Source organism: Carlito syrichta, unplaced genomic scaffold (genome assembly GCF_000164805.1).
Source record: "Carlito syrichta isolate Samal-C Ts95f unplaced genomic scaffold, Tarsius_syrichta-2.0.1 Scaffold71390, whole genome shotgun sequence".
NCBI classification, from domain to species: domain Eukaryota; kingdom Metazoa; phylum Chordata; class Mammalia; order Primates; family Tarsiidae; genus Carlito; species Carlito syrichta.
The window spans coordinates 115,028-131,797 of NW_007015486.1; the positions used below are offsets into that span (position 1 = coordinate 115,028).

Consider the following 16,770-nt stretch of genomic DNA (forward strand, 5'->3'; position numbering starts at 1 on the left):
CCAGGTGAGGCTGCGGTGGCCGGGAGCGACCACTGCACTCCAGTCTGGGCGACAGTGAGACTTCAACTCAAAAAAAAAAAAAAAAAATGGAGACCGTATTGTGCAAAGGCTTGAGTTAAACTGTCCGGGTTTGAATTCTGGCTCCCCTGCCTATGAGCTCTGTCTTTGGGCAAGGTGCTTAATCTAAGCCTCAAACTTTTGGGCTATTGAAGAGATTGACATGAGTATTAAGTAAACGAATCCATGCAAAGTACTTAGCACAATAGCTGACACATAACCTCTAATAAAGGTTAGGTAACATGCAATAACACAAAAGTAAAATAAGTTTTAAATAACTAAAAATAAGGACTAGAGAAAATGTCATTTAAGAAATTCTGTCCTAGGAGATTAAACTGCAATTATGCATTAAAACGAAGCCAAAAATTAGGCTGGAGTCTGGTGACCAACACATAAAGGAAACATGTCCTGTCAGTATTCACGGTGCTCCAAGTTATCTCTGGGGAAGTGAAATTTGTACTGGCTTTGAGATAAAGGCAGTTCTCATTGTGGCTTCATGTGGGAAAACACTGAGCACGTAACATATGGTGTTGCCAAGTCTTGACATTAAACTCACTCAGTTGTGAGTGGTCACTTCCTAAAACCTGCTTCAATGTATGCCAGCATGGAAAATTGATGAGGGCCCCCAAAACATTGTTGCATCAGTTACAGACTCTTTTTTTTTTTTTTTTTACTTGCAAGCTAGAGTTCATAGAAGAGACCTATTTCATTGCCTCTACCCACTCTTACCCATCTGTGGGATTTGGAAGTTTTCTCCAACCTTGCCCAGGACACCTTATTCCCGTGAGTGCTTTCTTCGTCATATCCCAACATGCAGAAAACAACCTACCTGGTTCCAGGTGCATCCTTTTTGTTCAGCTGCTGTTGGGTCCACCCTGCACTGGGTGTGGATCTGTCTATTCTCAGAGACCACAGGCTGCTCCTCCTTCAGGGAAATTTGCCCCTTGTCACCCACTAGAGTGTAAACTCCACGGTGACTGGGGATATTATTTTGTATATTGTCATATCCTCAAAGCCTAATAGGGTATCTTGCACATGATTATAGCCACTCAACAAGTACCATTGAGTGAATTCATGGAGGGGATGCTTGCAGTGCTGCACATTGGCAAGAGTAAGAATATTGGCCTTTAGCAGTAATTGCTGCATGTCTTATGTAAAGTCTCTTTCATGCAACACGTAGAAGATTCATGCTGTTGCTGCTAAGTTCATTGCTCTTTGTGGGATCCTCTGCTTTTTTGGAACATCCATCACTGTTGGTGGCTGGCTTGCTATTCAGCTGCTGTTTCCTTTTCTTCATGGATATACAACTATACTCTGTATTCCATCCTTGCAGTTAGGTATGACCCCTTGCAGTTGGGTATGACCATGTGATTGATTCTGGACAGTGGAATATGAGCAGAAGTGATATGTATACTTCTAAACCTGACCTATAACATTCCCCATATGCTTTCCTCTCCACTTTCCTCTATCAGCTGGTTATTGATACCTAGGGTAGCCAGGCATTAAAGGTGGCCAAGTCTCCACAGCTGTGGTCCCTGAATGACAGCGTGGAGCAGAGCTGCTACTCCTTCTGTGTCTTGTTCACTGGACTTTATGTGAGCAAGAAAAGAAAGCACCTCCATGTAACAAACCTGCACAAATTCCCCTTGTGTCTAAAATTAAAAAAAAGAACAAAACACATCTAATGTGTGAAGTCTCTAAGATTCTGAGGTCTATCTGTTACAACAGCTAGCATTACTTTTACCAATACAGACTTTATCTTGTATTGCCTACCCAACAGAGGCCTTTTCTTTTCTTTTTTTTTTTTTGAGTTGGAGTCTCACTCTGTCACCCAGACTGGAGTGCAGTGGCCGCTCCCGGCCACCGCAGCCTCGACCTGCTGGGCTCCGGTGATCCTTCTGCCTCTGCCTTCCAACTAGCTGGAACTACAGGCACGTACTACCACGCCCGGCTGATTTTTTTATTTATTGTAGAGATGAGGTCTCGCCAAGTTGCCCAGGTGGGTCTCGAACCTGTAGGCTCAGGCAATTAACTCACCTCAGCCTCCCAAAGTGCTGGGATTACAGGCTGAGCCACTGAGCCCGGCTGAGGCCTTTTCTTAATTAAGAACATTCACTTACTGATTTTTCACCTGGTTAATCTTTTAGAAACTTTTTTTTTATCCCAGCATTTGAGATTTGTTAAATAGTTTAGTACTTAATTACTCCGTGGTTTTTTAATAAATACTAGTTTTATTTCCTAACTTATTTTAAAACCCTGAACACAAAGTTACACTGAACTAATTGAGATGTATATTTTGGTCTAGCGATGGGATAGATTTGTCACAGCTGACTCTGCCAGTGCTAAAGGGATACTTATGTTTTGTTCAGCCAGCATAAGTCAGTGGCAAAAGCAAGAGAAACAAAACGGTTTTAGTTCCCTAATACTCTGTCAGTTCATACTCCTCCCAGCCATTGTGATGTGATTTCCCCAAGCCAAGCAGCACTTTACAAAGTGCAGCTGTCTCCTTGAGAAGAAAGGATGTTTTTCCCAGCTCATACATGCCACGTATTGCAATAAAGCATTCTTGTGGGCCAATTCTGAGCAATTTTGAAATGCATGTGGCAGAATCAGATACCAGTGTTGAATATGACAAGGTAAAGAGTTATTTGGGGCATACACAATTTTTATAATATATATGATATGTCAGCTCTCTAGGAAGGGTGGTAAGAAGCTATTAATAATATCTATTTTTTATATTAGTAGATTGTGGGCATGTTTGATATTATCAACACAATCTCTGAAAGTAGATGGTTTCTTTTACTGTAGAATATTTTTAATAATTGTTATGGGGATTTATACTATACTTTATTTAAGCCTCAAGTTCTGAGCGTAGATGCCTTGGATCCAAATCTTGTTCTGTCACTGTTGCCTGTGTCACCTCAGACAAGGCATCTAATCTCTTTGTGCCTTAGCTTCCTTTTAGGAAAATGAAGAAAAAATAATTTTAGCACAATTCCTTGTAGCATAAGCTGCTGTAATATTGTTAATGAAAAATATTTAATGTGAGTTATAATTAGTGATTCTAGGCTATTCAGATAGTAGCAAAGTAGTGAAGGTCTTGGCAGTAGGTAGTATGAAAATATCTCTTTGTATGCGTCAGTCCTCAGAGCTAATCCTGAGGGACCTTGAGTAAGGTAGGGAAGGACTGAGAAGCTCAGTTTGCATGACTTATTTGCTCTCTGAGAGAGTCATTCAATGTCAGTCACCATATTTATTAAGCACCTATTATGTGAGTTGGTGTTGAATTGCCACTGAAGGTGTATCAGTAGTTTTATGACAAGTAGCCAAGGAAGGGCTACACAGAGCATCCGTTTTGTGCCCTTGTTACTATTCTCAGTCAGGCAGTAACCTCTTTTTATTTTTACTGTTTGATTTATCATCTTAGTTATCTCATAAATATAGGTTTAAAAATTTGTAACTCCAATGTAAACATTAACCTGTGCCACTAAATAAATTTGCTTATTTCATCACATGGAGAATAATCATCTACTGCTTTTCTAAAATTCTCTTCAAAAAAATTAAGAAAATAGAAAAGTAAAGAAAATAGGAAAATGTTCTTTTCCTACTTTATAATATCCTTATCCCCTAAAAAATTGTGGTTTTGGTAGCACAATTCCCAAACTTCCTTAATCTTGTCTTATAAATATGGAAAATGGTGGAGGGAGTTTTAGATTTCTATGTTGCTTTTTTATTCTTTTAAAACTAGAGAACCAGAACATAGCTGTAGTAAAAACATTGGCAAGAATTTCAAAGTGTTAATAAGATTGCTAGAAAGTTTCCCATTGCAGTTTAAGAACAAACCCCACAATTCCACAGCTATCTTTTGTACATATGGGTGACGTTGCTAACCCAATCTCTTCTTATAGATTGCTTAGTTGTGCTAGTTCTTTTTTAAGAAAGGGGGTGCATTTTATAGGTTCTTTCATTTATATGGTATTTTAATGTAAGTTATTTTAGAGAACTCAATTTTAATCCTACGTCTTCCCTGGAAAACGTTGGAGCATACAGGCAGAAGCTTTCATTCTTCTGCTTCTAATACCAGATACTTTTTTTTTAACTGTGTTCATTACTATTTTTTCCTCCAGTTAATACCCTAAGTTATATTAAAGAAGTAGTTCCCAATTATTTAATCAGTCTCTGGAGCAATAATGAAACTAGAAATCTAACTGTAGAAGATCTTTTACAACTGCCACTTAATACCAACCAACAAATTCTAAGAATAGTTTAAAAGCATCTTGACTTAGGTCATTCTTCTGAAAAATGCTTTATCTTAGAACATGCATAATTTTAGAAAATGCTTAGAATTTTGAAGGGAAAAAAAGAGACACACCCTGTTGTTAGCAGATTTTGTGTGACCAAGCCTTTATACTTAAGAAGATAACAGCTAGAATTCTATTTGATCTAGAATTATGCCAAATATATATAGATACATGCATATATATGTATGTATATTTATACATTTGCATATATGTGTATATATATGCACATGTGCATATATGTATATATGTATATAAAAATGTTTGGGTCACATACAAAATTAGGCCCATCTTTGTCTACTTATAAATCCTGCAGTTGATTGGTCAGACATGGACATACCAACAGATTTGGTGTTACCATTAAAGCTAACCTAAAACCATGTAATGTGGTTTAAGGTTTTTACTCATTCATCTTTAAAACAAGATTTCCAAACCTATGTTGGATTTTACTATTTAATCTAATTTGGGATAAATTAATTTTATTTCTTGGAATATTTTTTAGTTTTTTTCTAGCTTTGTTCATGAAAAAAAATACATGTTTGAAAAGAAATGGAGTTTAGCATCATCTTTACTAATATAAATGAAAATATTTTAAATTATTCCCATTGTATACTGCTGTGTCAACATTCATAATTAAGACTATACCCAGGCATTATTCAATTCTGGAAAAAAATACATTATCTAGGGTATTGCAGTCATTTATACCAATAAAGCAAACATGCTATTTGACCTCTGTGGAAATTGTGTATGCTACTGCTAATTATTTAGTCCATCTTTCTAGTTAAAAAATAACCTAGTTGAAATGATGACTGAAACATATATAAGGCCTAAGAAAGTTGTTTTGATGTTTCTCAATCAATTATGAGGCATATCTTCTAATGTACCCAGTAAAAATAGTGTTTATTCCATTATAGATCTATTTCAGTAAGATCATCCCTGGTAATTTTTTTATTATATGTTAGATATTGTGAATTTTACCTTGTTGGGTGCTGGATATTTTTGTATTAAGTATTCTTGAGGGCAACCCCCTCGGTTCCCCTCCCACTGTGGGAGCTTTTCTGTCCTCTCAATAAATCCTGCTTTCTAAAATAATTAACCAACTAAATAAATAAATATTCTTGAATTTTGTTCTGGGACATAGCTAAGTTACTTGAAAATAGTGTGATCCTTTTTGTTCTTGCTTTGAAGACAACTTAGGTGAGACCAGAGCAGTCTAGGGCTAGTTATTTCATAAGACTCTTTGAGTCCTCTCCTAATCTTAGGAATCATGAGTTTTTCCAGTTTGGCTAGTGGGAACAAGTGCTATTTTCAGCTTCAGTATGGTTTCTGAGTACTGTTCTCTGTAATACTTTTGGGTATTTCTTTTCTTGGCTTTGAATAGATTCTCTACATATTGCTGGTCAGTACTCTATTCAATATTTTAGGGGAATCCTCTGGAGATCTCTGGAGTTTTCTCTCTGTGAGTTCTTTCCTCTGTGGTATTAAGCCTTGGGATTGAGCCACCTTGGTCTTCCTGGACTCTTGGCCAGAGTCTTCAACTCAGTGGTTCTCCTTTCTGCCCTTCAACTTTCACACACTCAACAGGCAGGAAGCAGAAGTTTCTCATTTGTTTCCTGTCTCTCAGAGATCACTGTCCTTGTTACTGATGTCCAGTGCATTGGATCTATTGTTTTATATATTTTGTCCAGTTTTTTAAATTATTTCAGAAAGGTGAATAAATATAGTCCCTGTTATTGCATCCTGGACAAAAACAGACTAATGTCAAAACAAATCTTAAAAGAATATTGATTTTTTAGTTTAACTTTCCAAAACATAAGAGTCTCTGGTAATGTTATCTCCAAGTGAGATTATTTCTCAGGGAGGGAGCCCGTGACTGAATCCAGGCAGAACCAGCTGATTTCTTAATCCTGCCTAGCTATTAATATAAAGCCTGATGAAATAAAATGAAGAGAATAAAACATTTCTGCATCTCAAGCACAGTAGAAGCAAAATATCAGAGAATAAGGTGAGGGAAGTATAGTTTATTGTATTATATCTCAGGAGCCTCAGATTAAAAAAAAAAAAAAAAATATATATATATATATATATATATAATATTTATAAAGCCTGTTGTGACAATATCTGTTTTATTACATTTAAAGCAATATCTTTTTTTTTTGAGTTGGAGTCTCACTCTGTCGCCCAGACTGTCGCCTCGACCTGCTGGGGCCCTGGAGATCCTTCCGCCTCAGCCTTCCAAGTAGCCGGAATTACAGGCATGCGCTACCATGCCCAGCTGATTTTTTGATTTATTGTAGAGATGAGGTCTCGCTGCCCAGGCGGGTCTCGAACCCGCGGGCTCAGGCAATCCACTCACCTCAGCCTCCCAAAGGCGCGGGATTACAGGCTGAGCCACCGAGCCCGGCTTAAAGCCATATCTTAAAGAAGATTTTATTTCAGACAATGCACGGGTGCTGTATAGTAAAATAACGACCATTTTCCTAACCTATTGTTTCCATCTTTCTCTCCCCCCAACAGATGGTGAAGATATGATGAAACTGGTCATGAAGCATTATAAATTATTTCTTACTCTTTTTAAAAAAATGAACTATAAATTAAAAAGCCTAAAATTTGTTATAGCCTTTGAATTATTAATCCCACCTACAGAATTATAACCAATGTAAATAATCTGAAGTATGTAAAAATCTATACCTCCAAAAATTTTTTAATCATGGTGCTAATTACAATGGAAAAAAGTGGAAATAGTCTTAATGTCAAAATTGGTGCCCAATAAGGAATGAATACTCAAAATATATAAAGAACCCCTGCAACTCAGCAACAGACAACCAACCCAATTCAGAAATGGGCAAAAGACTTGAACAGACATTTCCCCAAAGAAGATATACAGTTGACTGATAAACACCTAAAAGATGCTCAGCATCGCTAGTCATTAGGGGACTACAAATTGAAAACCTAATGAGGTACTACTTCATACTCATTGGAGTTGCTATTATTTAAAAAAAACCAAAAAGACAAAAAATAAATTCTGGTGAAGATGTGGATAAATTGGATCTCTTATGCATTTATGGCAGGAATGTAAAACGAATACCTAAAAAGTTAGGTGTTCCTCAAAGTGTTAAACATATAATGACCACATGACCCAACAGTTCCACTTCTAGTGATATACCCCAAAGAATTTGAATCAAAGACTCAAACAGATACTTGACCAGAGTTCATAGCAGCATTATTCACTATAGCCTAAAGGTGGAAACAACAAATGTCCATCCACAGATGAATGGATGAACAAAACATGGCATATACATACAATGAAATATATAGCCTTAAAGGAGTGACATTCTGACATGTGTTACAATTTGGGGTACCTTGAGGACAATCATGGTAAGTGAAATGAGCCAGCCACAAAAGGACAAATATTATGATTTCACTTCTATGAGCTACCCAGAGTAATCACATTCATAGACAACAGAAAATAGCATCGTGGTTACCAGTGGCTGAGGTAAGGGGTGAATGGAAGTTATTGTTTAACAGACACAGAGTTGTTGTTTGGGATGATGAGAAAGTTCTGGAGATGGATGGTGTGAGGGTCGCACAACACTGTGAGTGTACTCAATGCCACTGAACTGTATACTTAAAAATGGTAAATTTTTAGTGTATATTTTACCCAAATGTATATTTTACCACAGAATATTTTAAGGCGCCTAGTTAAAGAAATAATTCACATTTCCAAAAAGAGTTAACTCAGAAGTGCTGACCGACAATCCCCCCTGCTCTCCTTCCTCTCCAGGGGTGACCCACGCAGCCATCTGGGCAGCGTGCATTTCTTACCTGAGTGCGGCTGTCCCCCCCGAGCTGAGGACATCTGCTCAGGGCATCCTGCAGGGCCTCCACCTGGGCTTGGGGAGAGGATGTGGTGCCATGATTGGAGGCGTGTTAGTCAATTATTTTGGTAAGAATGGCTTTCTCTTGTTTTCTTTTTTCTGTGATCTAAAGGTGGCTTTTCAGCAACCCCTTAGTAAACACTCAAATGATTCCTGAAGACTGCCAGAAGCTCAACTCTAGTAGTCACATTCTCCTTCTAGGTTTCATAATTGTAAAGCAGTGTGCTTAGGCTGTCAGGCTGATTAGAGCCAGTCAGTAACTGTGCACACTCCTCTAACAAACAGCCAGTTAGATGCTACCCAGATATCTCAAATGAGCCATACACATTTATAAGCACGAATGCTTTTGGTTTAAAGTAAGGCACTCTAGGCCTGCTGATATAATGCTAAATGAAAGAAAGTTCACCGTGGTGATTCCATCAGCAGATTTTGGACCAGAAGAATCTAACTACATGCTGGCATTGGTAATGTCACCTCATCTATAATAACAACATCTGACCCAATAACCTGGAAGCGGTAACAGAATGTACAGCAGGCCTACATGGCTAGATCTTCTGAATGGTGTATCAGTGAATTCATAGGTACTGTTGTTTGGGAGATCCACTTGCTATGTTGGAAAAAAAATTTGTTATTTTAAGTACCTGGGGTTTACTTCTTTTTTTATGGTACAAGGTGGTAGGGAAGTATTAGTTTTAAATGTCTCTGGTATTCTTAAAGGTATTTCAAATTTAAGTCAAACATATATAAGGCTATATATAATTTTACTACTACTGCCTTATCAGATTTCCCTTATTGGAAACCTAGGGGCTACAGTGGGAATGAGATTATTCTGCTCCAGGAATCTTAACTGCTCAGTCCTCTGTTTAAGGTGGGCCCAGAGATGTGTGAATTTATAGCACTATTTGAGCTCTGCTGTTCCCACTACAGATTAATAGGGCTGCTTGTCAACAGTTGGGCAAATGGTCTTTATGAAGAGGAGGGTACCACTGAATTGTGTGAGTCATGGAGAAAGGCACTCAGAGGCAATCCTTCGTAAATGCAGCTTGGTAGCTGATAAATGGCAGATCCAATCCTAGCACCTGTGTTTTTTCTATTATAATATATGGAGCAAATGACCAGCCACTTTTTTCTGGTTCACCCCAAGCTGTGCTTCCTTTGTCCTGGACTTTAGAATTCTGACAGCTTTGGACAAGGGCTCTCTGCATGTCCTGGAATGATTCTAGAGAGAGTTTTGTTTGTTTTCACAGGGGCTGCTGCAACTTTCCGAGGAATTGGCATGGCCTGCTTGGTGATCCTTCTGCTCTTTGCTCTGATCCAGTGGCTGGCAGTGCCAGATGAGGAGGAAGGTAATGATTCCCGTTTTTTCTTGATGGTTCTAGCAGGTGCCCCTCAGTAACCCGGAAATGGTAACAGAATGTACAACAGGCAAAATGGTTGGATTTTCTAGTGGGGTATCGATGAAATCATAGGTACTGTTGTTAGAGAGATACACTTGCTATGTTGGAAAAAATATTTGTTATTTTAGGTATCTTGCATTTTCTTCTTTTTTTATGGTACAAGGTGATAGGGAAGTATTTTATTTTTTTAATATATACCATTTTATTTGTCAATTAAATATTTTAAAATACAAAGAATTGGCAAAGAGGGGTTTATTATTTGTTTCTTGGGGAATAGTTCAGGTTACATCTGTGACCCTACATTTGCTTTTCTTTCTTTTCTTCTACTAATTTTTCCCATTTTGTTTTTTAAAAGTATCCTTCTGAGCTGCCATAAATCCTCTTTAAAACAATGTGGAGTAGAGATTAAAACAACTTGGAGTTTGGGCTGACCACTCCTCCTTTCTGAAGCTGACTAGAACTTGGCAGAGATCTCTTCCTGCCCTGGGATATGATGAGCCAACGAGTTTCTGATCAAATTGGGAAGATGATACTAGCACAGCAGATAACTTGAGAATGCCACTTGCAAGGGCTGCAGTGCATGGTGTGGGCCGAGGGCAAGAGAGAAAGACCCATATAGAGATAAGACTAAGAAAACGGTAGTGCTGGAAGGGAATCTGGCAATCTGAGGATCTTAGCTATTATTTTGCAGTTGGGGAAACTGAGGCCCAGAGAGAAGTATGTTATCTAATGGCACCTGGCTGGTAGTGGCAGCTGCAGATACTAATCTAGGCTTATGTTGGGGGGAGGATCATTTTGCATATTAATACATTAAAGTTGAAAGTATTAGTTTTAAATGTCTCTGGTATTCTAACGGTATTTCACATGTGACTCAAATACATACAAGGCTATACATAATTTTGCTACTAGGGGTAGGGAAGGGTATTCTCTGTGCCTCTGCCTTCATCTGGAGGAAAAAAAAATCTAAATCTGAAATTTGAAGGTTTCCCTAAACCAGGCTTGACCTTTATTAAATGGTTATACAAGAAGAAGGTCATATTAAATATTAATAGGTCGACAAGAACAAGTTGACTCAGTCTTTTATGAAAAAGGCTGACCAGCAGAATTAAAATTTTCTTGCTCAGTTCTCTGGTCCCAGAACATGGCTTGTCTACTTGGGGTGACCTGTCCTTTGAGGAGCACTGGCTTCAAGTATCCGAAGTGCTTCTGTTAAAAGCAAAACTAGCTGTTACAGAAACCTCAGAAATAGACTTTTATTTTTATTTTTATTTAATTTTACAATGGAGAAAGAGTTTAATATCACAAAGCAGCTAGGTGAGGAGGGCCGGAGAAAATCTCTCAAATCTACCTCCCTGAAGATTCAGAGGACAAGATTTTGAAAGGATACTTGGCAAGAAGAGGGATAGGAGCTATTGATTGGTTGAGGATGTCATTGGTGGGAGAGGGGAGTGTTGAGATTGTCTTCCTGGAGTCCTGTGACCGGTAGAGAGCTTCCTGGTGCTCTGGGCCTGGGTAGGAGCTTGGGTCCACAAGACTACAAAGTCTGAAAAAGATCTCAGATGTGATTCTTAGGTTTTACAATAGACACTGGCCATCAGGTACTACTTCCCCTACCTCAATACTGGTTTTTCTCACTTTTGTTCTCTGATAATCCTAACTAGATCCTATCTCTTAGGCAGCCTCAGTCCATGGCCACTGTAAGAGGCCAACAAAAACAGCTATCTCATGACTTTTTCTATTTTGAAACCTGTCTTTAAAATTGCCATCCTGTAAATAGACCTAAAGCAATATATTCATTATGACATCTACCCCACTGATGTTATATCTCAGTTAAATGAAAAATAGACGACTTAAGTACATATAAGTTAATGTCTATGAAACCCCATAAAGAGACCCTGAAAGATCAACGTCATGTTCATCTTCAGTGCGTGTACCAAGTAAAGACGGCCTTGGCAAACAGCAATTTATTCATATTGCCAAGCACTCTGTAATAGGCTTATGGGATTGTTGGTTTATTTACTGTTTAATCTTTGCTTAAATATATAGAAAACTCTGAAAAATGATTTAAATGTGATTTTCTTTCCAGACAAGACCATGTTGGCAGAAAGGATTCCTGTTCCTTCCAGCCCTGTTCCCATAGCAACCATCGACTTGGTACAGCAACAGTCAGAAGATGTCATGCCACGCGTTGAGCCCAGACTTCCGCCCAAGAAAACCAAGCACCAGGAAGAACAGGAAGATGTGAACAAACCAGCCTGGGGGGTCAGCTCTTCTCCTTGGGTGACTTTTGTCTACGCCCTCTACCAAATTAAAGAGATGATGCAGCTGATGAGAGACAGCCGTGCTTCTGAGATCCAGCCTTTACAGGTACAGATCTCCTGCTGGGCTAGCCACATTACCTGTCACGGAAAGTACCTCAAGTGGGCTCCACTGCATTCATTATTCATTTTTCATTCAGCGAGATTTATTGAAAGTCTAGTTGGAGAAATAGACATGCAATAATTTCAATACTCAAAACTGCATTATATAGGTTGTATGCAAGGTCCCTTGTATTTGGGAAGGCTTCACAGAGGACATGATTCTTTTAACTGTTGGAAGAAATAAATCAGTCCATTCAGATCTTGTATATTTCTTTTCAGTTTCAGTGTTGATGGATGCCAGTTGAAGTGAGAATATAGGTTCATGCCTTTGGGGGCCATATTTCGTCTTCTCTATAATTCTAAAATTCTACTGGGGCATTATTTTATAGTATAAGAACACCATAAATATCTGTTTAAATAATTAATAATCTGAGCCATAATATCAGTCTGCTAGGACACCTAACTTGGTGGATGGACAGTTGTATAGATGGCCTCACCTGAAAAATAAATTTAAAAGTGTGATTTTTCTTGTCCCTAGAGGAGTAATCTCTCCTAAGTCAAGTCAAGTCGATAAAACAGTGTGGATAATTGTATAACTAAAACTGTATCCTGACTTTGGAAAGTGAGTGTGACATTTATGAACAGTTTAGCCCAAGTAATAAGTCCAGTTCCCTCTTTTTATATTAATCACTCCCTTTTACTTGATAAGTCATGCCAGTTCTGTGGTCTTCAGTAGCTTCAGAGGACACGTGAGAAAAAAAAAGGATAATTCGAGTAATTTCCCTTTCAGAAAATGTGTTCAATTACCTTAACTAATTTATTTAGACTCTGTAAATTAACATAACATCTTTGCATAATTTTAACAAAATCTGGTTCTTCACTGATAAACATGTGTATGCCAGTCCATGCATGATCCTTGTTATTTATCAGGATAATAGATTTACATGGATCCCCTGCTTAGTCAAGAGCTAGACAACGGGGTGGGAGGAGGTTACAGGGGATCAGGGAAGCAACGCAGGAGAAAGGTTGCTGTCTGCTGCTTGGGTAGCAGTGTTTCCATTACTTCCTGTACTCATCCTCATTTTTACAGAAGCAGCATTAAATTTTATTTTCTGATATGTCAAGATTAATAAAAACTAGCAGTTATGGTATATTATTCTTTAAAAAAGTTATACTAAGGGTTTTTTTTTTTTACATTTTTGAATCAGTCACAGAAATGAAATTTTTTGGTGCTTAGGTATTGGAAAAAACCTGTTTTAAAGTATCATGACTTGTAGAATCAATATGGCATTTCATAGAAATTGCTGCCGGGGATGTTACACTCCGCTATCTACAGTTGGTTACTTAAATGCTCGTTTACATTCCCTTCTTTATGTGGATGTCCTATCTTATTTAACTTTTTGTGAATATTTTGAAATCCCAGATAGGCATGAGGACTCTCTTTCCCCAGCTCTGCCTCCAAGGCCGAGAATTCCTCACTTACTTACTGTTACTGTCTTTTGGTTCTCGAATTCTGTGGTCTTGGCAAGTGGCCGGAGTTTGTTATTCCATGGGGCTTCCCCCGTGACCTGTCACATGGCTGGGGGGGTGTCCTCAGTAAACACCTACTGACGTCAGCGGTTTGCCTGTAGTAATAATGGGGGTTTTGGTAGCAATGTCCCTTTATCCACAAGATGCATCTGCTGATCGTGTTTGTGTTTTTCATGCGGCTCTGGCAGTTGCACATAGGAAAGGAGATGAAAGGTAAGACCTTCTATCCTTCCTCTATTACCTGGTCCTTGAGATGGGCACTTCTGGATGGTGTCCCCATGTTTCCTGTATCTCACTCGAAAGCATATGCCAAAAGTTGGATTGATCTGCTGCTACTGACCATGGGGCATCTCCTGTTTTTTCCCCTCCAGGGGACCAATGAGAATCGAGAAAATTCTCCAGCTGGTGGAGCCCGGCCTGTCCCAAGTGAGACTCACCCTGACCCATCTAGAAACCAGCCATCCCCCGACACAGCCACATCTCAGTCACAGACCAGCCCTGCTAACCCCAGCGTGGACCCGCGTGTGGAGGAGCAGCGGGAGCAGCTGGCTCAGGGAGTCGTGGGGGGACACTGAGGGCATCCTGCTCATCTCACACCCTGCATGAAACTGGGCTCCTCCTCCACCAGGACACGGGGCCAGGCCCCAGCCAGGAGCTGCCTCTTGGAGGAGCACAGCACCACATTTGCTTCCAAACACCTCGACTCATCCACATGGACACACACACAGGGGTACAGTACACGTGGCGGGAAGAGGAACTTGCAGAGCCCTGTGGTGGCGACAGCAGGGAGGTGGAGTTCTGGGAGACGTTAGCACTTTGGTTGGTTAAGGACGGTGGTCTCTGCCAGTGTGGTCAGAGTTAAGCCAGCAGTGACACTTAATATGTAGAGGGAACGAAAGGGTTCCAAGGTGAATATTGGTATCATTTCCCTCTTCTGATTATTTATTCTAATTATTTGGGTCTTAATGCAAACTAGGAAGAAACAGAACATAACTTTTGTTTTTCTTGAAGAGAACTATTTAAAAAAATTAAAGACATATTTAAAAAGTAACCAGATAAAAGTAGTACATTGTGCTTTTGTTTAAAAAATAAAGTCAAAAGTTTCATCAGGAACTTTGCATATCTCTAGCAGATATATTTTTATATGTGTATGGTATATAATGAAAATAGTCAAGTCTTCGAGCAACAAAAGGTGTTACTGACTACTGCAAGCTAAGCTGAGCTTTAAAATACCTTTTGTTTTAAATGGGCTTTGAGAAAGACCAGAAATGAGGGAATATTTCAAATAAACCAACTCAGTATCTTGTGGCTTGATAGAACAAGGGTTAGCTAAATATCTTGATATTGTAAATAGCTTCTATTGCTATTTACTATTTTATAGTGGTCTGGGATCTTAATTAGCTGATGGAATGAAACAAACAAAAACCAATGATTTCCTAAGAGTTCCTTTAATTAAGCAGTACTCTTTACGAATAACAGTATGAGATTTAAGTGCCTGGGGGAGGGATACAATTTTTTAAAATCACATAATTAGTCACTTTTGTTTCGTTTTTGGTGAGGGGAAAAAAAAAAGATGGTAAGTAGAAAACAGGGAGTGGGAAGGATGGCATGAAGTGAATACACTTTCCAATGACTGAAGAAGGAAGTCTATCCTTTCCCATGAAGAACCAGGACACTGGACATGTCGGATGTAAGCATGCAGCTGCAAACATCACAGTGACAGGAGGAGCAGTGCTGGGGGCATCACACAGAGAGCTTGCTGCTGATTCGCAGGAAGAGGGGAGGGTGTGGAAAGGGAGCACCACTTTAGCTGAAGAAGGGCCAGCTACATCATGTGTGGCAGCCACAGAGGAGCACGGGAGAGAGTTAGAAAGGAGCCCCTTGCCTTGCCCTCTGGCCCAGACGAGACAGGCTCAGTTGTACAGTGAGGGCTTCTCCGTGATGCCGCTGTTCTAACCTGTACAGCATCTGGGGGAAGAGTCTCTATGCTCAGATGTCTGGCTTCACCACTCAACACAGCTTAAAAGTAAAACAACTAAAAGAAATAGATTTAATCAAATAGTTATTTTTTGCACTTGAACTGAAATGTACTGTACTGTAAGTTATCATGACTCATTTTAAGTGACCTTTAAACCAGATGTATTTATTATGCTTGTGTAATTATAAAGAGATGGGTGACAGGCTGAACTTCACCTATGAATGTACAGTATGTGGATTTGTGAAAATGATTGTAGAAGTCAAAAATGTATACTGTATCTTGTGTTTACAGCTGATTGTTCTTTTGAAAAGCCTGCTGTTTTGGAAATGCACAGTTGACATGTTAAAATAAAAATAAATACCATCTTAAAATAACTCATAAAGGATAAAAATGTGACCAAACAAATAAAAGAATTTACTTTGTAATGCGTGAGACCACATTCAACACACTGTTGTTATGGAACGTTTACTGTGATTGTGGATTCAACAACACAGTCATTCCCAGCCTTTTAAGCTGACACCTTCCTGGGTTTGTGGACTTTGTGACTTTTCCTTCCTGCCCTTGAAGTGCCATATGCTACTTTAAAAGATATTAAAGTGAGTTCAAATGAAACTTCGATTTGAGAATTCTATGACCCCTCTTGGGGTCCCTGGAAACACCCAAGGGTGTCACAGAGTCCAGGCTGGTAATCACTGCCTTCGTGACTGACTTCCTACGCTTTCCCCTTTGATTGCAAAAACAGGGAATTACCTCAGAGGGCTGAGCTTGTGTAGCTCTAAAGAGGTGAGTTGCTCATTAAAGGACTCCTCAAGTCCTTAAGAGGAATAATAGATACACAGAACAATAGACGGTAAACCACATGAAAAGCCTAAGGAATTCATGGGAAGAACAACACACTGCATTACTAGCTGGTTAATCCTGCAGCCACATGAAAGCTTCCCTCGGACTTGCAGTTCCTTCCGGTACTGCTGGGGGTGCTGCAGGCGGCATCCGGGCTCCTTACTTGGGCAATGCTCCTTTTAACCAATTTGGAGCTGAGCGGTGAGTTTGGGGAAGGGGACCACATACCTGGATGTATATGGATGTGTACTGTTGTGTACTGATGCGATTATCATTTTGACCTTACAAAAACCGTACTGTAAGTTATCATGTGGTGATAAGTTATTACGTGGTAGCCAGATGTAGTAGCTCACTCCTGTATTCCCAGCACTTAGGGAGGCTGAGGTGGGATTGCTTCAGTCCAGAAGTTTGAGACTAGCCTGGGCAAAATAG

The 16,770-nt window shown here is 39.3% G+C and overlaps 1 protein-coding gene across 2 annotated transcripts in view; it reads left to right on the forward strand.

Annotated features, from left to right (window-relative positions):
• The window catches only part of MFSD6 (major facilitator superfamily domain containing 6), an 85,571-nt gene extending 69,461 nt beyond the window's left edge, over window positions 1-16,110 (forward strand). The window contains exons 4-8 of one of the 2 annotated variants that reach the window (XM_008052611.1): window positions 8,140-8,301; window positions 9,481-9,579; window positions 11,717-11,997; window positions 13,709-13,733; window positions 13,892-13,977. In XM_008052611.1, coding sequence (XP_008050802.1) covers window positions 8,140-8,301; window positions 9,481-9,579; window positions 11,717-11,997; window positions 13,709-13,733; window positions 13,892-13,902 — 578 coding nt within the window. In that variant the 3' untranslated portion in view covers window positions 13,903-13,977. Of the gene's footprint in view, window positions 1-8,139; window positions 8,302-9,480; window positions 9,580-11,716; window positions 11,998-13,708; window positions 13,734-13,891 lie in introns of both variants that reach the window. The other variant, XM_008052605.1, reaches the window with a different exon arrangement.
• The last annotated feature ends 660 nt before the right edge of the window (window positions 16,111-16,770 follow it).